Source organism: Meriones unguiculatus, chromosome 8, assembly GCF_030254825.1.
Source record: "Meriones unguiculatus strain TT.TT164.6M chromosome 8, Bangor_MerUng_6.1, whole genome shotgun sequence".
NCBI lineage: Eukaryota > Metazoa > Chordata > Mammalia > Rodentia > Muridae > Meriones > Meriones unguiculatus.
In genome coordinates this window covers 52,976,928-53,004,681 of record NC_083356.1, presented here as the reverse complement: position 1 = coordinate 53,004,681, position 27,754 = coordinate 52,976,928, and the positions used below count along the sequence as shown (strand labels likewise).

At 36.8% G+C, this 27,754-nt stretch overlaps 1 protein-coding gene across 1 annotated transcript in view; it reads right to left on the bottom strand.

Moving 5' to 3' along the window:
• Csmd3 (CUB and Sushi multiple domains 3) overlaps positions 1 to 27,754 on the bottom strand; it is a 1,323,831-nt gene that overhangs the window by 141,740 nt on the left and 1,154,337 nt on the right. Inside the window, exons 37-38 of the mRNA XM_060389430.1 lie at positions 23,861 to 23,957; positions 20,395 to 20,499 (exon numbers count right to left, since the gene is read on the bottom strand). Coding sequence (XP_060245413.1) covers positions 20,395 to 20,499; positions 23,861 to 23,957 — 202 coding nt within the window. The remainder of the gene's footprint in view (positions 1 to 20,394; positions 20,500 to 23,860; positions 23,958 to 27,754) is intronic.

Sequence of the window (27,754 nt, the reverse complement as noted above, 5' to 3'; positions counted from 1 at the left end):
TGAACTGACAGCCTCTGTCAGGCTCTTTCTGTATGCTATGCATTGTTCACTTTCTACATTAAGAGAGCCTTTCAAAAATGCAAAACAGGTTATTGTACAAGAAACACATCAATAGGCTTACTCGTTCTTCATGAGAGTAGATTTTCAGAGACCCTAAGTTCTTAATTAAATAGTCCAGCATTAAAAATACATTAGGGATCTGGAGGAATAGGTCAGCAGTTAAGAGCCCTGGTTGCTTCTTTAAAGGACATGGGTTCAATTCCCAGCTCCACCTACATAGTGGCTTACACCCATCTATATCTCCAGTTCTATGTGATCTGACATAATCATTTGGTTTCTGCAAGTAGCAGACATACAAGTGATGCAGACAAAACATTCATACATACAAAATAAAATAATAAAATTATTCTTTGATGTCCTACTCTATGTGTTACCTTTCTATCAACTTCTATCAACAAATAATTTTAGTGGTTTTAACATACATCAAATTTCAATAAACAATTCACAAAGTTAATCTCATTTAATTTAAAATGATCTTGCAAGTTAGAATACATATGCTAAGTGAAGAGATCAGATATTCTGAGATATCTTAGAAGAGTGTCACACTGTGCTGTTCTTCGGAAATGAAAAGTGCAGAACATACCTTCCAAAAGTCATAGAAAACCCATTAAGAGGGACAATTTAAGAATAACTAATTGAAATCACTAACTAAACATTTTAAATAATTTTAAAAGCATGATGGTACCTTGAAAATCAGATAAATTTTTTTTTATTTTCTTCTCTAATGTTGTGTCATTCTAGATAGAGTAAAAAACGAGTAAATATGACACTATTACAGACAGCTTTTGATGCACTGCTTCGTCTTTACCTTTTATCCCCTTTGCCTCTTTTTTCCTCACACCTAGGTTTTCTGCATTTTGTTTTGTTTCCAAAAACATTATTCTCTCTTGTCAGCAAGGCATATCCCTGTGTCACCTCTTACTCTTTTCAAATGTTGTCATCTCTGTAAGCAATCCCTTCTCTATCCATCCCATTATTGAGCCCTCAACTCTTTATCCTGTTTTCTTTTAGGTAATACATTGTATCTGAAAGTTTATATATATTCTTTATAATATACATAAATTTTTATCTCTGTATATCTGATCAACTGTAGGATACAATGGAAAAGAATATATTGGAGGGGCGGAGCCAAGATGGCGACTAGCACACACAGTTTCTGAGTGGTGGGATACCTGATCTTCTGAGTTGGAGAATGGAAGGACCCCCAACCCAGGAAAACCACAGCGAGGCTTTCTGAACACCAGGGAACAACGCAGGAGGTGAAAACTTTGGCCTCCGGTCACCCGGAGACTTGCTTGGGGAAGGAGAGAAACGATCCTTTGTTCTTGCAGCACTCCCTTCCCCCAGACATCCTTCCTCCTCGGCACAGTGGCACAGCGGACTCATCTTTCTCAGCGCAGACCTAACTGCCTGGGGTATACAGCCGCTGAGGCGGAGCCCCAAGCACTTTAGCAGCAGACAAAAGCCAGCAGTACGTGCCCCGGAGTCCCAGATTTGCGCAGCGGCTGCACCATCCTCCCAGGGCGCGAATCTGCTAGACACCATACTAGCTCCGCAGGATCGCCATCACTGACGGTACGGCCCGCCCAATCCCACAGTGACAGAGAATATGCTATATACTCACCAAAACCAGGCAGAAACGTCATACAATCTGGACACACCAGGCGCTGGGCCTCCCAAGCTTGGAGAGCACAACGAAGAGATCCCAGGACTTCCTAGAAAGCATTGGGACTAGCAACCCAGTCTCCAGTTAAAGCGGGACATGGCAGCGGAGCAGCACTGAACTGGTGGGGCACCACAGCCCTCCAGTTTAAGACTAACCAGGGCCAAACCAGAGAACAGAGAGCCTGGTTACCCCATCCCTGCTGAAGTGACCACCCTGAAATCTCCAGCTGCAGCAAGACCTCAGAACCTGGCAGTGACAGCAGCACGGAACTGGCAGAACACCTCAAAGAAGCAGGGCCAAACCAGAGAGCAGAGAGCCCCGGATACCAAGATCTCTGCCAAGAGATCTGCCTGTAAGTGAGTGCACCCTTGAGAATCTGCAGTTCCCTAGATCCTGGGTCCTTCTAAATCAGAAGCCAGGCATCGAACCCCCCTCCCACCCACATACCCACTTTGGGAAACAGAGGGGCAATAGGGACATTGAAGTTCCTGCCCTGTGGGGCTGATTGAGGAGCTAAGTCAGTTAATGACAGAAATTGCGCTGCGATCATCATTAGCGCCTGTGACATATACAGTGCAGAGCCCCTCCCACACACTCAAGGGTTCAACATTAGCCATCACTCTGTCCCTCGAGAAACTCATCCACGCACACTTACACACACAGACACACACACGCGCGCACGCACACACACGCTTGCATTTGCCCCATTTGTGCCTGCGTACTTTCCTCCCACAGGTACAGCTAGTCCTCAGCACACGCTGAGAGTGCTCAGCTTCCTGAAGAACTCTCCAGACACCAGAGAGAGACAGCACCAGTCTGATCTGCAGAATCCAAAAACAAACAGGGAAGGTTTCAGATAAGCCAATGGCCAGAGGTAGGCGAAAGAACACTTCCAACATAAATCAGGACATCATGACTTCACCAGCAAACCCCAAAATCGATGGATACACCAATTCAGCAGAAGCACAGGAAAATGATTTTAAAGCCATGCTTGCCCAATTATTTGAGGCTCATAAGGAGGAAATGAACAAGTCTTTCAAAGAGATGGCCAGTCAATTGGAGGCAAAGAAAGAAGAAATAGACAATATCCTTAAAGAATATCCTTAAAGAAACACAGGCAAACATAGCCAAACAAATAGATACACAAGTAGAGGAAAAATTAGTGGCATATAAGAAGGAAATGAAAAAAGAAATAGAGGCCATCGTAGAGAGACAGGAATCCAAATTCAAACACATGAAAGAAATGGTGCAAGGCATGAAAACAGAATTAGAATCAATAAAGAAAACACAAAATGAGAAAACCCTTGAGCTGGAGAACTTGGAGAAAAGATCAGGAACCACAAAAGTAAGCATCACCAACAGAATACAAGAGATGGAAGAGAGAATCTCTGGAGCTGAAGACACACTTGCAGAAATGGATACTTCTCTCAAAGAAAAAGTAAAATCAGAAAAGTTCCAATTACAAAATATCCAAGAAATCAAGGATGCTATGAAAAGACAAAATCTAAGAATAATAGGAATTCACGAAAAAGAAGACTCCAGACTCCAAGGTCCAGAAAATATTTTCAAGAAAATCATAGAAGAAAATTTTCCCAACTTAAAGAAAGAGATGTCCATAAATATACAAGAGGCCTACAGAACTCCAAATAGACTAGACCAGAAAAGAAACACATCACGTCACATCATAGTCAAAACACTAAATCTACAGAACAAAGAAAAGATATTAAAAGCAGCAAGGGAAAAAGGCCAAGTAACATATGAAGGTAGACCTATCAGAATCACACCGGACTTCTCATCAGAAACTATGAAAGCCAGAAGGGCCTGGGCAAGTATCATGGAGAGTCTAAGAGATCACAAATGTCAACCCAGACTACTATACCCTGCAAAGCTATCAATCAACATAGATGGAGAAAACAAAATATTCCATGACAAAACTAAATTTACACAATATCTACACAGCAAACCATCCCTACAGAAGATACTAGAAGGAAAACTCCAATCCAATGAAAACAAATTCACCCAAGAAAACAGGGCATACAGATAATGTCCCAACAAAAATGAAAAGAAAACAAGCAATGAAACAGGGTTAGATCATCGACTCCATTACAAAAGGAACTAACATGCATTGGTCACTATTATCTATCAATATCAATGGACTCAACTCACCAATAAAAAGACACAGGCTAACAGAATGGTTAAGGAAACAGGATCCAACATTCGGTTGCATCCAAGAAACACACCTATGCAACAAAGACAAACACTACCTCAGAGTAAAGGGCTGAAAAACTGTTTTTCAAGCAAATGGTTCCAGAAAACAAGCTGGAGTAGCCATCCTAATATCTAATAAAATAGACTTTCAACCCAAGTTAATCAAAAAAAGATAAGGAGGGCCACTATATTCTCATCAAAGGAAAAATCCACCAAGAGGACATCACAATCTTGAATATCTATGCCCCAAATACAAGAGCACCGACATTCGTAAATAAAACATCATTAAAGCTTAAATCATACATTGATCCTAATACCTTAATAGTGGGAGACTTCAACACTCCACTCTCACCAAGGGACAGATCAAATAGACAGACACCAAATAGGGAAATAAAAGCACTCACAGAATCCCTAAATCAAATGGACCTAATAGATGTCTACAGATCATTTCACCCAAACTCAAAAGAGTACACCTTCTTTTCAGCACCCCATGGAACCTTTTCCAAAATAGACCATATAGTGGGTCACAAAGCAAGCCTCAACAGATACAAAAGGATTGAAATAATCCCTTGTATACTATCTGACCACCATGGACTAAAGCTAGACATCAACAACAACAGAAACAACAAAAAGCCGACACGCACATGGAAACTGAACAACTTACTACTCAATGACAGCTGGGTTAAGGAAGAAATAAAGAAAGAAATTAAAGACTTCCTAGAATTCAATGAAAAGGAAGGCACAACATACCCAAATTTATGGGACACATTGAAAGCAGTGCTCAGAGGAAAATTTATAGCACTAAGTGCCTGCAAGAAGAAATTCGTAACATCACATACAAACAACTTAATGGCCCAACTGAAAACCCTAGAAAAAAAAGAGGCAGATACACCCAAGAGGAGCAGACGGCTGGAAATAATCAAACTAAGGGCTGAAATCAATCAACTAGAAACAAATAAAACTATCCAAAGAATCAATGAAACAAAAAGCTGGTTCTTTGAGAAAATCAACAAGATAGACAAACCCTTAGCCAAACTAACTAAAAAGCAGAGAGAAACTATCCAGATCAGCAAAATCAGAAATGAAAATGGGGACATAACCACAGACATTGAGGAAATCCAAACAATTATTAGGTCATACTACAAAAGCCTATATGCCACAAAATTTGAGAATCTAAATGAAATGGATAATTTTCTTGAAAGATTCCATCTACCAAAACTAAGTCAAGATCAGCTAGAAAGACTGAATAGCCCTATATCTCCCAAGGAAATCGAAGCAGTCATTAACAGTCTCCCCTCCAAAAAAAGCCCTGGACCAGATGGCTTCAGCGCAGAATTCTACAAGACCTTCAAAGAAGTGCTAACTCCAATTCTCCTCAAGCTATTCCACAAAATAGAAACAGAAGGTACACTACCAAACTCATTCTATGAAGCCACAGTCACCTTAATACCTAAACCACACAAAGACCCAACAAAAAAAGAGAACTTCAGGCCTATCTCTCTTATGAACATTGACGCAAAAATACTCAATAAAATACTTGCAAACCGAATCCAAGAACACATCAAAGATATCATCCACCATGACCAAGTAGGCTTCATCCCAGGCATGCAAGGGTGGTTCAACATACGGAAATCCATCAATGTAATCCACTACATAAACAAACTGAAGGAGAAAAACCACATGATCATTTCCCTAGATGCTGAAAAAGCATTTGACAAAGTCCAACACCCATTCATGTTTAAAGTCTTGGAGAGATCAGGGATACAAGGCACATACCTAAACATAGTAAAGGCAATATATAGCAAGCCTATAGCTAACATCAAACTCAATGGAGAGAAACTTAAATCAATCCCACTGAAATCAGGGACAAGACAAGGCTGTCCATTGTCCCCATATCTCTTCAACATAGTACTTGAAGTCCTAGCCAGAGCAATAAGACAACTAAAGGAGATCAAGGGGATACAAATCGGAAAGGAAGAGTTCAAAGTGTCACTATTTGCAGATGATATGATAGTATGCATGAGCAACCTCAAAAATTCAACCAGAGAACTCCTTCAGCTGATAAACACCTTCAGCAAAGTGGCAGGATACAAAATCAACTCAAAAAAATCAGAAGCCCTCCTATATACCAAAGACAAAAAAGCTGAGAAAGAATTTAGGGAAACAACACCCTTCACAATAGCCACTAATAACATAAAGTACCTTGGTGTGACTCTAACCAAGCAAGTGAAAGACCTGTTTGAGAAAAACTTCAAGTCTCTGAAGAAAGAAATCGAAGAAGATATCAAAAGATGGAAAGATCTCCCGTGCTCATGGATTGGTAGGATTAACATTGTGAAAATGGCCATACTGCCAAAAGCAATCTACAGATTCAATGCAATTCCCATCAAAATACCAACTCAATTCTTTACAGACCTTGAAAAAAAGATTCTCAGCTTCATATGGAGAAACAAAAAACCCAGAATCTCCAAAATGATCCTGTACAACAACAGATCATCTGGAGGTATCTCCATTCCTGATCTCAAGCTATACTACAGGGCAACAGTAATAAAAACTGCATGGTATTGGCATAGAAACAGAAAGGAGGATCAATGTTACCGCATAGAAGACCCAGAAATAAATCCACACACCTATGAATACTTGATATTTGACAATGAAGCCAAATCCATTCAATGGAAAAAAGACAGCATCTTCAACAAATGGTGCTGGACCAACTGGATGTCTACATGCAGAAAAATGAAAATAGATGCATATTTATCACCCTGCACAAAACTAAAGTCAAAGTGCATCAAGGACCTCAACATAAAACCAGATACCATAAATCAATTGGAAAAAAAAGTGGGGAACAGCCTAGAACTCATTGGCACAGGAGACAACTTCCTGAACAAAACACCAACAGCACAGGCTCTAAGAGCAACAATCAATAAATGGGACCTCATGAAACTGAAAAGTTTCTGTAAAGCAAAGGATACCGTCATCAAAACAAATCGACTGCCTACAGATTGGGAAAGAATCTTCACTAACCCTTTATCTGACAGAGGACTTATATCCAGTATATACAAAGAACTAAAGAAGCTGAAAAGCAGCAATCCAAGTAATCCAATTAAAAAATGGGGAACAGAGCTAAACAGAGAATTCTCGACAGAGGAATATCGAATGGCAGAAAAACACTTAAAGAAATGCTCATCCTCATTAGCCATCAGTAAAATGCAAATCAAAACGATCCTGAGATATCACCTTACACCCATCAGAATGGCCAAGATGAAAAACTCAAGCGATAACACATGCTGGAGAGGTTGTGGAGAAAGGGGAACCCTCCTCCACTGCTGGTGGGAATGTAAACTGGTACAACCACTCTGGAAAGCTATCTGGCGCTTCCTAAGACAAATAGGAATAGTGAGTGCTTCCTCCAGACCCAGCTATACCACTGCTAGGTATATACCCAAAGTTTGTTCAAGTACACAAAAAGGACACTTGCTCAACCATGTTTATAGCAGCTCTATTTGTAATAGCCAGAACCTGGAAACAACCCAGATGTCCATCAACGGTGGAATGGGTACAGAAATTGTGGTATTTTTATACAATGGAATACTACTCAGCAATCAAAAAGGAGGAAATCATGAAAGTTGCAGGCAAATGGTGGGATCTAGAAAAGATCATTCTGAGTGAAATATCCCAGAAGGAGAAAGACAAACATGGGATATACTCACTTATATAGACCTATAAGATATGATAAACATAATGAAATCTATACACCTAAAAAAGATAATCAATTGAGCGGACATGGGGTAAGATAATCAATCCTCGTTTAGAAAGACAGATGGGATGTGCATTGAACATATGACAGGAGTCTACTGAGCGCATCTGAAAGACTCTAACTAGCTGTGTTTTCAAAGCAAAGACTCATGACCAAACCTTTGGCAGAGTACAGGGAATCATAAGAAAGAAGGGGAGTTAGTCTGATGGGAAAAGGATAGGAGCTCCACAAGGACCAAATATATCTGGGCACAGGGTCTTTTCTGAGACTGACATTCAACCAAGGACCATGTATGGATATAACCTAGAACCTCCACTCAGATGTAGCCTGTGGTAGCTCAGTAACCAATTGGTTTCCCAAAGTGAGGGGAACAGGGACTATTTCTAACAGGAACTCAATGACTGGCTCTTTGGTCTCCCCACCCTCGAAGGGAGGAGCAGTCCTGTTAGGTCACAGAGGAGGGCTTTGCAGCCAGTCCTGAAGATACCTGATAAAACAGGATCAGATGAATGGGGAGGAAGTCCCCCCTATCAGTGGACTTGGAAAGGGGCACGGTGGAGATGAGGGAGGGAGGGAGGGACTGGGAGGGAATGAGGGATGGGGACACGGCTGTGATACAGAGTTAATAAAATGTAACTGATAAAAAAAATTAAAAAAAAAAGAATATATTATGTCTTTTATTCTCTAATGTTAACAATGCAATCTTGAGTTTTTAGAATCTGCTAAGTCAATAACTATGGTTGCATTAGTCCATGTAAAGAAGGCTTGTCAAGCAGGTCAGTATGTTAGTGTACCTTTTCAAAGCAAGGTTCTCAAGGTTAAAATAGAGAATGGCCTCCCAAATGTTTTCTCTGACCTCCACACATATCGTTTGAATCCAGCATATCCAAATACACATTAAAAAAAAACCATGGCAGAGGCAATTAATTAATTAATTAGTAAAAACAACAAGTTTATAAGAAAAGGCATAAAAGCAGTAATGTCAATATTCAGAGCAACAAGTTCTACATTTAACTGTCTGGCCAGTGAGGTCAAGGCTTAGTTTGGGTAATAAAAATGGGTCTAATAGACAGGAAAGTGTAGTAGTGGATGTCACCAAGAGAGAAGCAATTGTTAAAGATGTGAAAGCAGACCCATAAAATCTTAAAATGAAACAAAACAAATAAAACAAAAATGACCTGATTCATGCAAGCAGAAGAATATTAGGCCTACGAAAAAAGTGACACAGTAAATTATTGTTGGCATAAGGAATTTGAGGGTGTTGTCTTTATTTAGGAGAATACAGGGAAATGATGAAATGATAAAAGGAAATTGTCAAATATCTAGAGCTATCAATAATAGCAAGTTATGAAAAAGATAAACCAAGCAAGAGGAAGGTCCATTTTATCTGCAGTAAATGATAAGCATAATAGCAAAGGTCACATTCCAAAGCTAAAATGCCAAGATCAAAGTAGAAAAATGACTAAGCAACTCTTAAAAACTAGCTTTTCCATAAACACTTGCTGTTTAAAAGCAAAGAAGCAAGATAATTAGTTTTTTTATTTTTTTCTGTGTAGTAATTGTGCTATCAGTAATCCAGGTTGTTATTTTTTCCCTTGACAAATCAGATGGGTAAAACCTTTGCTTTCTGGAAGGAATCTTAGCCAATTTTTTTTTTCCCAAGACAGAACACCTGCCTTCTTTCCTGAAACCCATACTATTTAAAATATCCCTTTAGGGATGTGGTAAAAGTCTGCATTCGTGAAAAAAAAAATAATAGAAAATCTCAAAGCCTTCTGCATCTGTTGCTAGTACTCATAGTAATATTATGAGATTCTTATTTCCCCATTGTGTTTCCTCCCTTATGTTACCCTGTGGGCAGAACATTTATTTCATTGATTGCCAAAAGTAAATTATCAAAGACTTGCATTGAAATAGGTATGTTCTCCATAAACATAAAATAAATTAATATAACTATCTTGTCTACACACATAAACATCACTCAGTTATGTTCTTCAAATGCCCAACTGCATAACCACCTTTGTTATTATACATATATATGTTTAGTTTTTTAAAAAAACCAAATCTCTGGTAGAAATGTAAATTATAATCATTATGGAAAACCATTATAGACATTCCTCAAAACACTGACACAACAGTTACCCCACTATGAATTTCTATTAAGTCGGTGTGAATTTTTTTTTCACTCCTGACTCAGAAAAAAATTTTTTTCTCATTATTTTTCTCTTCTATTTTTTCTATCAGATGTTGTCCCAAAGCCCAACATGCTTTCCCTGGTATTATTTACTAGAGTATTTATAAGTTTAAGAGCCAGAGGTTCCATTACTACTATGTATTCAAAGGAAGAAAACCACAAAATGGAGAGATGTCTGAACAGCCAGGACACACTGTCAACCTAAATATCAGAGAAGGAAAACATGGTACACATTTACAGGAGAACCTTTTGTATCCAATAAAAATTAACTTCATGGGCTGGAGAGATGGCTCAGAGGTTAAGACCACTGGCTGCTCTTCCAAAGGTCCTGAGTTCAATTTCCAGCAACCACGTATTTGCTCACAACCTCTATTATGAGGTCTGGTACCTTTTTCTGGCATGCATTCGTACATGTAGGCAGATCACTGTGTGCATAATAAATAAATTAAAAAATTAACTTCAGTCCTATAATGTGTGTCAATACCAAGAAAACTGAGTATATTGTGTTAAATATAATAACACAGACACAGTATTACAAATACAAGGTGTCCTTATTCATATGGGAAAGCTAAAAGAATTGATCTACTAATTGTAGAAAGTATAAATAAGTAAGAGACTTGAAAGTGCGGTGGGAAGATGGGGAGATGATGAATGATGACAGCAAAAGCCTAGATGTGAAGGAGTAAATTTTAGTACTCCACAGCATCAACGGTCAGGTAAAATGATTAACAAAACTGAATTGTATGCTTCTAAACATATAGTTCAAAATCTTTTCACTATCCTACAATAAATAAAAACATAAATGTTTACAGTGACAAATGTGGCAATAACAATAATTTGATTAGTGCATAGCATACACATAGGTTGATATATCAGTGTTCCAATAACTATGTGAAATGATTATGTATCCATTTTTACATTTCTTAAAAATCTGTGTTCTCTTGTATGTCAGTCTTTCACGAACATCTTCTTCCCCATCTCTTCCTTCTCTCCTTTTATAAAAGCTAATATATGATTTGTTTAGTGTTTCAAATAAAAAGAAAAAAAACACATACCCCCGACAAGATTAGGCCCATTCAGGTTGAAATCTTGTACAATAGCATATCTTCTGGAGGTATCTCAATCCCTGATCTCAAACTGTGTTATAGACCAACATTAATAAAATGCATGGTTCTGGCATAGAAACAGACTGGTGGATTAATGGAATCAAACTGAAGACCCAAAACTAAACCCACAACCTACAGATATTTGAATTTTGATAAAGAAGACTAAACCATACAATGAAAAAAGACAGCATCTTCAATAAAAGGTGCTGATATAACTGGCTATCTATATGTAGAAAAATGCAAATAGATCCATGTTTGCCACCCTGCACAAAACTAAAATCCATGTGGATTAAAGACCTCAACATAAAACCAGATACTCTAAAGTTGTTAGAATAAAAAGTGGGTAAAAGCCTGGAACTCATAGACACAGGAGACAACTTCCTGGAAAGAATACCAACAGCCTCTAAGATCAACAATCAATAAATGGGACCTCAGGAAACTGGAAAAGGATACTGTCATCAGAACAAAAAGCCTACAGACTGGGAAAGGATATACAACACACCTACATCTGACAGATGGCTAATGTCCAGAATATATAAAGAACTCAAGAAGTTAAACACCAAATAACCAAGGGCAAACACGATAGACACTGGAAGCAGGAGAAGACAGGGAACAGTACAGGAGCTTACCAAAGAAAGCCTCTAAAAGACTCGAATAATTATTAAGGTATCAAAGCAGATGCTGAGACTCATAGCCAATCTTTGGGCAGAGTGCAAGGAATCTTATGGAAAAAGGGGGGAGATAGAAAGACTTGAAGCGGACAGGAGCTTCACAAGAAGACCAACAGAGTCAAAATTTTGGGGCCCAGGGTGAACCACAGAGACAATACCCCAACCAAGACCATGTATGGAGAGGACCTAAAACCTCTGCTCAGATGTAGCCCATAGACTCAGCCTCCAAGAGGGTACCCTAGTAAGTGGAACAGGGGCTTTCCCTGGCATGAACTCAGTGGCACACTCTCTGATCACCTTCCCTTAGGGGATACAGACTTGCCAGATCACAGAGGAAGGCAATGTAGCCAGTCTTGATAAGACCCAGTAGGCTAGGGTCAAATAGAAAGAGAGGAGAACCTCCCCAAACAGTGGACTATGGGAGGGGTGCATGGTGAGAAGAAGGAGGGAGAGTCAGATTGGGAGGAGACAAGGGACTGAGCTACAGCTGGGATACAAAGTAAATAAATTGTAATAAATAATAAATAAATTCTAAAAAAGTAAATAAAAGTAGAGGCTACAGGATAAAACAAAAAATAAAGAAAACATACCCCAGGCATGAAAGCTTTAATGAACACAGCTGCCCCAAGAAGAGATATGGAGAAGAACAAAATATCATGACATCTGTCAGCAACCACATGGTAAGTTAGAGGGTTTCAGAGAAAGAGTGAAAAAACCCAGGGTACCTGGGAAAGCATGTGTGGCTCTGGGCTAGCATCCTAGTGGAACAATATGAGAGAAGAACAAGGAATATTATCTCCTTTCTGAGTCAGGATTGCAAAAATTAAGGCCAACCTATAGAATTTCACAGTGGCTTTGGGGTGACTAAGTCAATGCTTTTTTCAGTTTGTATGGAACTTAGAGACTTAGAAACTTACAAGTCTAGTTAGTGTAAGATGCTCTAACAATAGACAGGTTCTTATATTACCAAAAACTAGGTATTTGTCTATTAATAAAAAAAAAAAACATGTTTTTAAGTCCTGATATGAATGTATGTGATTTTTTTATAAACAAGAATAGTTACTGTGCATGGTTAAGGTGTATAAAGTGATGTCTCTGAGCTCTCACTTGAGTGGGCAGTCAGCCTTCCATGTCACTTTTAGACAACACTCCAAACCACAGCAGCAACATGTGACACTTCTATCCGCAATCACATTTTACTATTAGTCAGTCTTTCTTTTTTTCTGTTTTTAAAATTATCATTTATTACGATTTATTCAATTTGTATCCTGACTGTGGCACCCTGCCTCATCTCCTTCCAATCCCACCCTCCCTCCCTCTTGTCCCCCATGGCCCTCCCCTAGTCCACTGATAGGGGAGGACCTCCTCCCCTTCTATTTGACCCTAGTCTATCAGGTCTCATCAGGACTGGTTGCATTCTCTTCCTCTGTGGCCTGGCAAGACTGCATCACCCCCGTCCCCAACACAGGGGGAGGTGATCAAAGAGCCTGTCACTGAGTTCATGCCAGAGAAAGTCCCTGATCCCCTTACTAGGGACCCCACTTGGATATTGAGTCTATGGGCTACATCTGAGAAGATGTTTTAGGTCCTTTCCATGCATCATCCTTATTTGGTCTATCAGTCTCTACAGGGCTCCCAGGGCTAGGGTTTTTTTGACTCTGCTGTTCTCCATTTGGAGATTCTGTCCTCTTCTCTCCCCCTTCCTTCATACAATTCCATGTTATCTGCCCAAAGTTTGGTTATGAGTCTCATGGAAACAGAACAACTCCCTACTCAATGACAAATGTGTCAGGGAAGAAATAGAGAAAAAAATTAAGGGTTCCCTAAAATTCAATAAAAACAAACTTATGGGACACAATAAAAGCAAGGTTAAGAGGAAAGTTCATAACACAAAGTACCTTCATAAAGAAATTGGAGACTTCCCATACAAGCAACTTAATGGCACATCTGAAAGCCCTAGAAAAAAAGAAGCAGACACACCCAAGAGGAATAGTTGGCTGGAAATAATCAAACTCAGAGCAGAAATCAATAAATTAGAAACAAAGAGAACAATTCAAAGAATCAATGAAACTAAGAGCTGGTTCTTTGAGAAAATCAACAAGATAGACAAAATCTTAGCCAAACTAACTAAAAGGCAGACAGACATAATCTAAATCAACACAATCAGAAACGAAAAGAGAGAAATAACAACAGACACTGAGGTCTTACTTCAAAAGCTTTTACATAATAAAGATTAAAAATGTAAATGAAACAGACAATTTTCTTGATACAGTCCACTTATAATCATCGAATCAACATCAGATAAATGAATTTAATATTCCTATATCCCGTAAGGAAAAAGAAGCAGTCATCAAAATCTCCCAACCAAAAAGGCCCAACGCCAGAAGGGTTCAGTGCAAAATTCTACCAGAAGAGCTAATACCAATATTTTTCAAACTAATCCACAAAATAGAATTGAAAGGAACATTACCAAACTATTCTATGAAGCCATAGTCACCTTGATACCTAAAACACAGGAAGACCTATTACAGAGAATTTTGGACCAATTTCTCATGAATATTGACACAAAAATACTCAAAAAAGACTCTCAAACCAAATCCAAGAACACATCAAAGATATCTTCCACCATGACCAAATAGGTTTCATCCCTGCCAAGTGGAGATAATTTGATACACAGAAATACATCAGTGTCATCCATCATATAAACAAACTGAAAAACAAACAAACAAAACCACATTATCATCTCCTTAGATGCCGAAAAAGCCTTTAACAAAATCCAACACTCGTTGATGTTTAAAGTCCTAGAGAGATAGGGGATAAAAGGCACGTACCTAAACATAGTAAAGGCAATATACAACAAGCTTATAGCCACCGTCAAACTAAATGGAGAGAAACTTAAATCCATTTCACTGAAATCAGGTGCAAGAAAAGTCTGCCCACTCTCTTTGTATCTCTTTAGTATAGTACTTGACTAGCCAGAGTATTAAGACAACTAAAGGGAAGACACATTGGAAAGGAAGAAGTCAAAGTATCACTATTCACAGATGACATGATATTTTACATGAGTGATGCCAAAAATTCTACCAGAGAATGCCTTCGGGTTATAAATGACTTCAGCAAAGTGGCTGGATACAAAATTAAAAAAAAAAAAAGGAAAAAGGAAACAACACCCTTTACAATAGCCAGAAATAACATAAAGTACCTTGGTGTGACTCTAACCAAGCTTGCAAAAGACCTGTATGAAAAAAACTTCAAGTCTCTGAAGAAAGAAATTGAATATATCAAAAGATGGAAAGATCTCCCATGCTCATGGATTGGTAGGATTAACATAGTGAAAATGGATGTCCTACAAGAGCAATCTACAGATTCAATGCAAATCCCATCAAAATACCAACAAAATTCTTCACAGAACTTGAAAGAACAATTTCGCAATTTCATATGGAAAAACAAACAAAAAACAAAAACAGAATTGCTCAAACAGTCCTGTACTATAGCAGATTTCTGGAGGTATCTCCAGCCTTGATCTCAAGTTGTACTATAGAGCAACAGTAATAAAAACTGCATGGTACTGGCACAAAAGCAGAAAGGTAGATCAATGGAATTGAATAGAAGTTCCAGAAATAAACCCACACACCTATGGATACCTGATTAGTCAGTCTTTCTAACTAGGAGTCAAAACTTATGTCTTCACTTCTTGTATCCAATTTTCTCCTTAAAAAAACAAGAGTAGAACTTAGTGATTTTAATTCTGTAAAGCTGTACTTAATCTTTAAATTGTCTTGCACCACTTACCACCATTCTGTTAGAATTAAATTTAGTAGTTTACTAGTACTGTTCTGATTATTGATTAGGGAACAAGAGTGAAACATAAAGTCTATTCCACAGTCTTTCCAATTAATTAAAAAAACAAAAAAGGTTAAGCTTCTGCCAGAACTGATTAACTATAAACAACTTCAAATGTAATTTTCTCTTTTGTTTTATTTCATTTACTGCCCTTTATCCTACTGTGCCTATTTGTGCATGATCTGTAACTTTCTTTGCCTAAACTATTGTACTATAGCCTTTCATTTTTTAATTTTAGTTTATTCACTGATTAAAAACAACCCATGCACCTGGGGTGTTTCTATGAGAAAGTATCACCACATAAACGGTTTATCAAGGAATTTATTTAGTTTATCTAAAAAAAATCATTAGCTCTTAAAATAAGTTATATTTGATAAAAAATTATCATTTTATTGGATTGTTATTAGAGAATTAGCATTAGCTGATATTTGTAAATATATTTACTTTCATCCAGGACGATTTTAGAGTTTTGCTCCAATTAAAAGAGAGTTTTAATTTAATGCTTTCATGTTGCTGTGAAGGTGATCAACAATACAGTGCTTAAACTATTTACTTATCATTTTCTTATAATGCAGAAAACACTGGCATTCTTTGATATCTTAATCTGTGAACATTTCTCACATAATAAAGTTTCCATGCAACTAGCAAAGCTACTCACTTCATTTACCTTTCAGTTCTCTGTAGCAGAAATCAGCACCCTTCACTGAGCTAGGCAATAAGTCCTACTCTCTAAAACAAACATCAGGGTTTAAAATGATTAAGTTACATTTATGATTATATGCCTTTTTTCTGTCAAAGAGATTGGCTTTCAAGTTCTGAAAATTATGACATTTAAAGTCATTAATAACTCATTTCCCTCAAGACTAGTCAGACCTTTAGTTCTCTAGAAATCCAACTTACATTATCAGCACCTGCATTTTTATCAGGATCTATCTCAGTTTCCCTTAATTGTGATAAACAATATTTTCAACAATTATAAATATAATACAACATTATGCAAGTAAGCTTTGAATACAAATGGTCTTATACTCTTTACTGTGTACAGATGTTTTTGCACTCAGTAATGTATTTTAGAGGTACAAATGCCATGCACAAAATGCTCAATAAAACTTCTCCAAGCTACTTATAAATATGGAGTTTTAATGCTCTGCATTTTGCATGACTACAGAAACTCATGGTAGCTTTGAACTAGAACCCCTGCAAGGAAGAGAGAAGTAGCTATGCCTTCATAAGAAGCCTTAGTTACTACGGCTTCTTTTAACCTTATGTGCCAGCCCTACTGAAATAGATGCAGTTCTTCTCTTATGGCATATTCCACAGCTCCGTCGGAACACAGAATTTGTTCTGCCAAAAATATCCTCCCTTTCTTGCAAACTTCTGCTTAGTTTTTAAGACTAAGCAGAAGTGTCACTTCCCCTTTGAAATACTCTGAGAACTTTCAACATGAAGGTAATTAATTTTTATTCTGTGTATTCTTATATATATATATATATATATATCTTAGTGTGTGACTAGTAATGTGCTGTTTTCTTAACTTTTCTGTCACTTCTGTTAAACTAATATTTCTACAAGAGAGACTGTAACATATTTATCTTCACATACTCTGTGGCAAGCATTGACTGTCCTCAAAAGGTATACAAAATACATACAGATTGAATAAATGAGTCTTCTGTTCACATTTCTCATGTTTTCTTTTTTATAAAAATGCATATACTGTTTCTGAGTTTCATACAAACAGGAAGAAAACTGTAGTACTGATTAACTGATGGTAGAGTTTGGACCATTATTATCCTCTAAAAACCCGACATGGGAAAGGCTTAGAGCCTGGTACAGTTTAGTGGGAAGAAAGTGTACACTTCAGAGGTGAAAACCAAGTAAAGATTTTATTTGTCGTGGACATATCCTTCAAGAAGATTTTGAGATTCCTGAGTCTTCCTTCTATTTTCTTTTCTCCCTATCCATGAGGTGGAAGGTTATGTTCTACCATACATTCCCTTTGATTGAAAATTGGTATACTTACTGGAGTACTAAAAGCAACAAATCTGTCCAATGGAGAGGTGGAAGCTTTAGAAGTATGTGCCAAAATAAGCATCCTCTGTCATGAAGTTAATAAACTCTATTACCATTAATGTAATAGAGAGCTAAATGGAATAAGTAGACTTTGCTAAGTACATGCATATCCATTCAGGCCCTTTTCTTTCTCACTAGGAAATTTATTCTATCAAAACACCCAGGATAAGTCATTGTGTTTCAGGGTTGAACTGAATGTTCTGAACAATGAGATGTTGAAGTCATAATAGAGAGGTACTGTAAAGAAATAGGACTGCATAATAAATAAGCTGTGCATAGAACTAAGGTCTAAATTTGATCAAAACATCAGCATTGGTGATGTCATACTATTGGTGATCTATGTCAGTTTCAAGTATTTGGTACTCTCTGTGTTTGAGTATCAGACTTAGTCATTCATTTATTTAATAAACACATTTATTTTGAGTGCTTATCAACTCTTAGGAACTCGACACATTATGGGACACAATGGTGTTTTAAATGGACATAGCTATGTGGTATGGTCTATCCTGTCTGCATGGAGTTTGCATTCTAAATGCAAAGAAATTAACCTCTCACTATCCTTGTAATAACCTAACTACGTGTAAGATATGTTTGATCTAGGATTAGTACAACTTATCAAATATGTATACAAGTAACAGGCCTAATCCCTTTTTTTGTTTGTTTGTTTGTCTTGTTTTTTTATTTAGTAGTTTAAATGCTTTTTCATCAATGGGATATTGGTGTGTGCTTTCAATACAAAGAAAGTCCACTTATTCTAGTTCCAACTCAAGCTATCTACTAAGTCATTAAAGTTGAAATGTAAAATCTCTTCTAAATGCATGCTTTTCTGGAGACTCAGTTTCCGAGTGCTAGCATAGTTTGAGGAAGTTGTAGAGAAGCTGGGATGTAGAGCCTGGCCAGAAGGAGTGTGCCAATGAGATGGATCTTGGAATTTCTACCTGCCACTGTCTCTGGTCTAGCCCTCTCCTTCCATAATATAAGCTTATGTTTTCAGCACCATGAAGACCACTGTGCCACTTTCACCATGATGACTGACTCAAAAGGTAAAAGAGAAAGTGTCAAAATAAATTCAACCCTTAAGAAATTTTGCTACATATTCTGACATAACAATGAGAAACAGAACTGTTCAAAAGTGTGTTTTACCTCAATTTACAAATTCTCTTCATAAAAGGGAAGCATTTTAACTGATACCAAAGAAATTTTGTAAATAAATATAAGAAAACACAGTGCATAACTACAAAAATTTAATAAGCAGACAAAAAGAAAAAAATTAGAAACATTAGATCTTTGAAGACTGAGTTGTAATGAAAAACAAAGCAAAAAAAAGTTAGAAACTCTTTTTTTTCTTTTCATTTTATGAAGTTAGTATTCTTTTTTTTTTTCAGACCAATAAATATCAAGGACATTGAATCAGTAATCTAAGCCCTCCCAACAAAGAAAGATCCAGAAAAATAACTTTGTAAGTTAATTGTCCAAAGTATTTAATGAGTTCATCCAACTCTTGTCAAACATTTCCACAAAATTATATAGGAAAGAATACTTCAAATTTTACTTATTGATATCAGTATCATCTTGTCACTGAAACCACAAAAACCTATTCAAAAGAGGTGGTTGAAAAGTAAATGCCATTTCTGAACAAGAAAGAAGAAATGTTCAACATAAAGCTATTTGATATATTTAACACAGAATTAAGAGAACTGTGAGTCAACAAAATTAAATGTATTACATAGTGGTAATGATGGTTTAAAATATACAGCAATATATGTGATACAGATTTTTATGGAATTAAAAATATATGTAAATTATCTTATTGATAGATGCAAAACATGGCAAATTATTTCTGATTTAAAACTCAACAAATTCAGTATACAAGTAATTCATTGCAATCATGTAACAGTTGTATGTAGAAGTCCCACTACAGGTATCATGTTGGATAGTGAAAAATTGAAGGCAGTTTCTCTAAAATCAGAAAGAAGGCAAGGAACTGCATTCTTGTCACTTGTGTTCCCCATAGTAAATTCCTTGCTAGAGTAGTCAGTGGTCACTATCCCTCTGTATGTAACAGCACAGAGGAACCTGTGGAACTTATGCAGTAAACTAAACCAATCACAGAAGGACACATACTTCTTGTTCCACCTACAGGACACAACTAAAATAGCCACTTTTAAGGAAACAGTGCAAGGGTGGTTGCTGGGTCTAGTGAAATTTTGAAATTGGAATTACTTTCATCTAGCCTAAGATTTCTGTTTCAAACAAATATATTTTGGGGCTTTTATTTGTATATTTAGGAGTACTGTATACCTATAAATTAGTTAAGAGGGTAAATACCTTGTTGCTTCTCCCAACATAAAAACAAAACAACAACAAAACATGTTATGCAAATTCTGGCCAAAATCCTGATTTTATACACACAAGTTTTTCAACTCTATTGATAAAATGGTTTGAAATCTTAAACAATGTTAGATCAGAATGAATGCTTGTTTTGCCAGAGTTGATGTCATTTGTATAAAAACAATAGTATATTTTTGTTTATTGTTAGTTTATTTTGTTTTGCTTTAAACGTTTATTTTGTTTTATTGAAAATAGATTTTTTCCATACAAAGTACTTTATGATTTCTCCTCCTACTACTACTCTCAGTTCCTCTCACGTTTGTTCCCATTTGATTCCCCAGCGTTTCTGCATCTCTTTAGAAACCAACAACAACAACAAAATCTAAGGAAAAAAATAAAATAGATACAATATGATAAATTAAAAAAAACAAATAAGAATATAACAAAAACATGTATTAATGTTCCCGGAGCTAACAAATTATATTTACCTGTGTATTCAAGATGAAATCCTGCAGCAGAGACACTGATGTCTGACTGGAAATTTAGGTATAAATTATTTGATGTACTATTCAGAAGATGAGGTATTGTTGTCCCTGAAATGACAATTGAAAAGACAGGTCAAGGCCTGAAAAACCACAAGAACAATAAAGAAATTATGTAAACTGGTAACCTGCCAACACTTCTTAATTTAAATTGTGTATTGGTCAAAAGGATTCGAGAAAATTTAGCAGAAATATTTCCCCCTTTATCTTATTTTATTTCACTGTTCCTGTCTCCAAGGAGAATGACCTGTGAGATTATTTCATAAAATTCCCTAACATTAGAGACAGACAGAAAGAAATACAGTGCCCAAAAGCTGTTTTGAATTTTATGGAGATTTCAGTATCACCTGTGTAAGCTGAAAATAAAGTATATTTAAAATTTGCATGTGATCTTTAAGCCATTGTGACTCAAGCCTTTGTACAGGTTCAGAGCAGATATTCATGAATTCACATTTATTAATGAAATAGAAACATAATTCTGCACCAGGTTGAATACTTGATATTTCTTATACTCTGATAGCAAAGATGATCATTAGATTTCAAAAAGAAATCTCAGTTTTGAAATATTATTAGCCTGTCTCTCAGCAGATGCATTCTAATGGATTTCTGATCTTCTGAAGTAAATGAACCTTGTTCCATCCAATTATTGAATGTGAAAATATAAAACATCTGCCTGAACAAATGAGTTCCTGCTTATTTATTCTAATACTCTAAGACTCCAACACAGTTTCAAACAACAAGCACTGAAAATCACTATGGATTCATCTTGAGATAAAGTCCAAAGTATATGAGTGTTCAGTGCTGCAAAAATCCTGGGAATATTCATAATGACTTTACACTTCCTTAGTACAAATGGGTGTGAGAAGTGCCCGTGAGTGCTAGGGAAAATGAGAAGGCTCACTCATACACTCTATCTTTGGTGTTGAATTGTTCCCGATCTGATTCTGTTCCCTAGTGCCAGGACTGCCATACAATAAACAGGAGATAAACAGAAGCCAGAGAGTTCCCTGGACCTGCCCAAGGCCTGAGAGGATTTTAGTAATTAAGAAGTGGGACTGGACCTATCTGCATTGCCCACGTGGCATGCCTGGGTTGGCTACCCAGAGGCTATTTAAGCTGTGGGCTGGCTTTCCCCAGGGTCCGAGGATTGTTCAAGGTTCCTGAATAAACTGCATTGAAAAAAAAAAAAAAAAAACATGCTGAATTAAAAAAAAAAAAGACTGGGAGGAGATAGGGAGGGGGCTGCAGTGGGAATACAAAGTGAATAAATTATAATTAAGTAATTAAATTTAAAAAAATAAGAAGTGGTGCTGTAGTCTCTCCAACTTGGTCCTATTCTCCATCTAACCACAGTTGTATAATCTCTGGCAACTAAAGCTCAGCAAACTTCAATCAGTACTGAGATCCACGGAGGGATGAAATGAGGAGGTGTCTGACCAGCTACTAGATGACACAGATCACACAGAGCTGGTGTGAAGATTAACAATTGCATTCCTTTTGTTGGCTTTTTTATCATTATACTTACTAGTATGAATATTGCACTCAAGCAGCACAAATGAAATCATATGCAAAGATATATAGGATTGTGCTTTCATCTGAATCTATATTTAACTGGCTATTTATGTTTAAATCGCACTCTTTCTGCTCTAGGTAATGATTTCCTTTGCTCATTAGTAATTCTGATTAACTGTTTATCTGCCATTTCAACTCTCTTAAAGTCATTCATTCTTATTATCTAAAGTATGTTCACAGTTTAGCCATGTTTGTGTTTATATTTCTAGAAATTTTAAAACATAGCTATTAAAAATCACAAAATAAAAATCCTTACTTCCTTTGTTATTTGATGGGGAAAACTAATGCATATATATAAAATAATATATATATAATGCATATATATATATACATACATATATATATATATATATATATGACACATATCTTCCTTAGAACCTTAACAAACTCCACAGAAGTATTTTGTTGTTGTTTTACAAGACAGAGTTTCTCTGTTTAACAGCCACAGCTGTTCTGGAAATTAGTCTGTAGACCAGATTGGCTTTGAACTCACAGAGATCTGCCTGCCTTGGCATCCTGTGTGCTGAGATTAAAGGTGTTTGCCACCACATCCTGCTGTCATGGAAGACTTAAAGTAGCCAAGACTGGGTTCTGGAGAAATGGCTCAGACGTTAACAGCACTGGCTGTTCTTCCAGAGTTCAATCACATGGTGGCTCACAACCATCCATTTTGAGATATGGTGCTCTCTTCTGGCATGAAGTAGTACATGCAGACAGAACATTGTAAACATGAGAGCAGCCAAGGTCTTAAATAACAAGGTAGGCTATTTCATTTTGGTTTTCCCTATGGAATGATTTTTGTGTAGATATATAATTGTTTTTATTTCAAAGAAGTGATTTTTTTTGTTTTCTTTATTATTATTTGACAGTGCTTCATGGCATCTGTCACGTTATTCAGTTTCTAAAATTATTTTAATGACTGCATTGTATTCTGCTGAATAAAATTATCATAATTAACAAAAGCTTAGCCATGTTTTTAATTATTGTTATTTATCCTTATTTTTAAGAGTAAGGTTCACTCCAGGTCTTTCTATCTCTCCTTCTTTCATAATATTCCCTGCACTCTGTCCAAAGTTTGGCTATGAGTCTCAACATCTGCTTTGCTACCTTGCTGGGTAGAGTCTTTCATAGGCCCATTGGGGTAGGCTCCTGTCCTGTCCTGGGTCTTTTATGAGACTGATACTCCAACCAAGGACCATTCATGGAGATAACCTAGAACCCCTGCACAGATGTAACCCATGGCAGCTCAGTATCCAAGTGGGTGCCCTAGTAAGGGACTGTCTCTGACATGAACTTAGTGGCTGGTTCTTTGATCACCTCCCCCAGATGGGGGAGCAGCCTTATCAGGCCACAGAGGAAGACAATGCAGCCAGTCCTGATGAGACCTGATAGGCTAGGGTCAGATGGAGGGGAAGGAGGACCATCCCTATCAGCGGACTTGGAGAGGGGCATGGGAGGAGATGACGGAAGGAGCTGGGATTGGGAGGGAATGAGAGAAGGAGCTACAGCTGGGATACAAAGTGAATAAACTGTAATTAATATAAAAAATTTTGAAAAAATAAAAGAGTAAGGTTCACGTAGTATTAATAAATCATAATTCAGTAAAATATTAAAATTTGCATAAAATAACCAACAAATATTACAAAATTATCATTAGAATGCTGGAAAATTTTACAACAGTATGTTACCATTCATTTCAATACTTGGAAAGTTCTTATAACTTAAGTCATTGTGTATGGTTCATAACTAAACCTGCAAATTTTGTGGGACTCATTTTAATTCTTTTTCTGTATTACTGACTATATTTTCATTTTAGATGAACTTAGATTCCTTTTTTTACCTGAATAACTTCCAAGTCTTGGTGCATTGTTGTCTCCCCCATCGTAGAAGTCCAGAGAATCCCAGTTATGTTCTGTAGCAAAGCTTACAACTTGAACCTAGGAAATAACAGGTGTTTTGGTAAAAATTATTGTTTCTAACCAGGTATACAGTCTAGAAGTACCTACTTGAAGGGAGATCTTAAGGTCGGACAACATCCCTGTGGGCTTTCATAGATGGCACAGCAAAAGGGGCTCTTCGACATTACATCACTGATCCAAACGTACTAATCTCTAGGAGAAAAGCCTTATGGAGCAACTGGCCAAGTGCAGGATGGGTATAACATGGATGTTGCCTGTCACTATCTCAGAACATATCTTTATTAAGTGCTTTGGCTAAATGTGCTAGGAATTCAAACATGTTCTAAATGACTAGCTACCATTTGTGCTTTAGGGTACTAAGACTTCTGTCAGTGGCTGGATTTTCTCATTGCTTCAGTGTAAGAAAATGAAAAGATATATGGCCCACAGACACAGAAGACTTGGGAATGAATTTTCAGTAGGCTTATTATTGAAATCATCTTCATGAATTTGAGTTTTTCTCTAATTATTTAATTAAATAATTTAATTATTGTCAGTATAGGCAGCCACAAACAGTACTTTATAATAGATTTGTATGCATCTTGCAAACACTATTTTTATTAATGTAGTAACAATCGTGAAGTCACCTTGAAGGTCTCTCAAGTTAGAAGGCAAATATTGGGCTAATATTCTGTGTCTGTCACATTTTATTTCAAGAAAGAGACATGTGCTACTTTGCTGTACCTCACTTAGCACAGTATGAGGTTTGCAGGAATCCACAAAACTCACAACTGTGGATTCTAATTTGTTCTTTATAGACTGCTTTGTAGCTTTAAAGAAAGGAAGGAAGAACTTTATTAGAATGCATTCATTTTAACTAACTGGATTCTGTTGTAAGTATAGGAACTCAGTTGTTACAGTTATGACAATTCCACTCATTACACAGTCCTTTTCTACAAAGCAGTCCTCCATCATTCTCCTCTTCAAGTGGATGCTGGCACTGCTGCTCGAGGGGTGAGTGCCACATGGTAGGAGATATCCTGCCTGCATGATTGGCACCTGATCTAGTGCACTGTTCCAGAAAAACAAGAATCAAAGCTCCAACCACTACCGTCTTAAACAATAATTCATCCCTGATCCTTGTCTGGATTTTTCTTTTCTTCAGCTTAGAGTAAGAAAATATTGTACTGAGCTAAAATTACATTGTAAAGATTCATGAAGGCGTTGACTTTTGATCTGAGCTCAAGGTAACAAGAAGCTTCTAAAGGAAGGAAATTATTATGTGTGTGAAACAGTGGGTGAGTCAAATCATGAGCTGGACTTAGTGAACTATCAGTAATCCAATTTAGCCACAGTGGAGAGAGTATTTATGTAAGAGGAAATGTGAATGTACCATTAGAACACTGAAAAATAGTGAAGCTTAATGACAAGCACAAGTGAACACAAGACAGCAGCGCTGGGCTTGAAACTTCCTGATAAGTTCTACCTACACAGTTTTAAACACCAAGAGATGCTGCCAGTCTCTGTGCTTCAAATCACTCACAAAAGCTACTCTGAAGAAGATGTCTAATTCAAAGATTCCCAAAATATTAAGCTATATAATCTGTACCAAAGGCTTAATGTCTAGTATAAATTGAAAACTCAGAATCTTAGCTGAGAAAGGTGAGGAGAGTGATTAAATACTAAACAGTAGCAAAATAATTTTGCACTTGAACATATAATTATGCTTTCAGTTCTCCACTAAAAGACTGAAAAGTGGGAGGGGGAATAAAATCAAGGCTTCACTTCAAATGCAGAACTGAATTTGGCAGAGAAAATGAGAGTGGAAGAGTGAAACACTGCACAGCTGAACTAGATAGAATGCAGAGGTACAAAAAGAAAAACCTGGTGTCACAAGTTGACACAGGAGAATTTACCATATTCTGTGTGATACAAACAAGAGACTGAGACAAAATATTCAACAATTTCTATTTTCTCCTAAGTTATTCAGAACACAGAAGCAGAAGAGCAAAATATAAGCATCTCTAGGTATGCCTACTATACATAAAAGAGGAATAACATTTGTTCAATTCTCTATTTGTCAATGTATTTTAGAAACAATAGTTCCTAATATCTGGAGCTTATAAATATTATTGTGTGTGTGTGTGTGTGTGTGTGTGTGTGTGTGTGTGTGGTATGTGGTACATATTTTAGATGTGACTAAATGAAAAACCTTGAGACATATGAAAAAAAAAAGACTGAAAAAAGGTAGATGAGAAAACAATGTGTCCACAGAAGAATCAGATTGATGTGGCCAAAAGCCAAGAAATACATGCTGCCATTCAATGTTGGAAACAGCAGGAGAATTCCTTAGAGACTTTGAATACGAGCAGATCTATCCGTAGTTTGATGTTTGTATACTCACTTTTAGTTCATTGAGAAGATCATATTTTAATTGTTAAATAGCTGTTCAGTTTATAGTCATCTCTTATGATATTCTCAAATATCTGATATAATTTGCCATGCGGATTCGAAGAAAATACAGCTTGATATAATAAAAACATAGTGGGTATAGAAGCATGAAATAGTCAGGAAAATCTAGCAGGCAGTGTTCTGAACTCTCTTATATTATGAAAGTTAGTGACTGAGAATCCACAATGACAGAAAGTCAAAGAGACAACAAAAGACTACGGCACTGATTCAGCCTTGTGAGAAGTTTGTTTTAGATAAATCTAGCCACTGTGGCAGCAGCATAACTTTATGATTGAGTGTGCTGCATAGTTTTATGTCAACTTGACACAAACTTGAACGTCATCTGAGTCATTAGAACCCCAGTTAAGAAAATGCTTCCATAAGATCCGAGAGTAGGCAAGCCAGTGCAAAAATCCTTAATTAGTGACTGACAGGGTAGGACCCAGTCAGTTTTGGGTAGAACCATATCTGGGCTGGTGGTTCTGGGTCCTATAGGAAAACAGGCTGAGCAAGTCATGTTAAGGAAGCCATGAAACAGCACTCTCCTTGGTCTCCATGTTCCTGCTCTGTTTGAGTTCCTGCCCTGACTTCCTTTGATGATGAACAGTGATTTTGAACAGTGACGATGAACAGTAAGCCAAATTAGCACTTTTGGTCATGTTTCATCACAGCAACAAAAACACTAACAAAGACATCCAGTGTGTTTTTAAACATTAAAAGTTGTTATTTATTAGGAAAAAAAATCAAATATCGCTTTACTCTGGAATCATACGAACTTAGGAAGTTCATGTTGATAATAATTATGTAATTAGTATTTCCTCATGATTTCATACATGGTTATTCTCTTGTTAAATACAGCCCTTTGGGAACTGTCTCTGGTATGCTCTCATAAAATGAAGAGGGAAATAAATGAATCTATTTTCCCTCACAAACATATCACATCAAATGAATATGACAAACTGATTTTCCTGTGGATGTTTTCCCAAAGAAATCTCAATAATAAAACATTGTGTGTATCCAAATCTTTTCTCATTTTTTCAACCAAATGATAATTTATTTCAACACAAATCGGATTTATTCATATAGGTTTTAAATGCATACATGCTTAGTTCCATACCCTCAATTAAATGTTTCTTTAATGAGTAAATAGGTATAGAAAAGTAAATAGTTTAAAATATAAGAGACATACTAAATATGTTTATCATGGCTAATTTTTTATTATTTTTAAAATTTTTTTCACAACTTATTTATTATATATCCCGATTGAAGCCCCCTCCCTCAATTCTCTCCACCCTTCTCATTCTTCCCCCAACCCCTTCCCCTAGTCCACTGAAAAGGGGAGTTCTCTTCTGCCATCTGCCCATAGCGTATCAAGTCGCATCAAG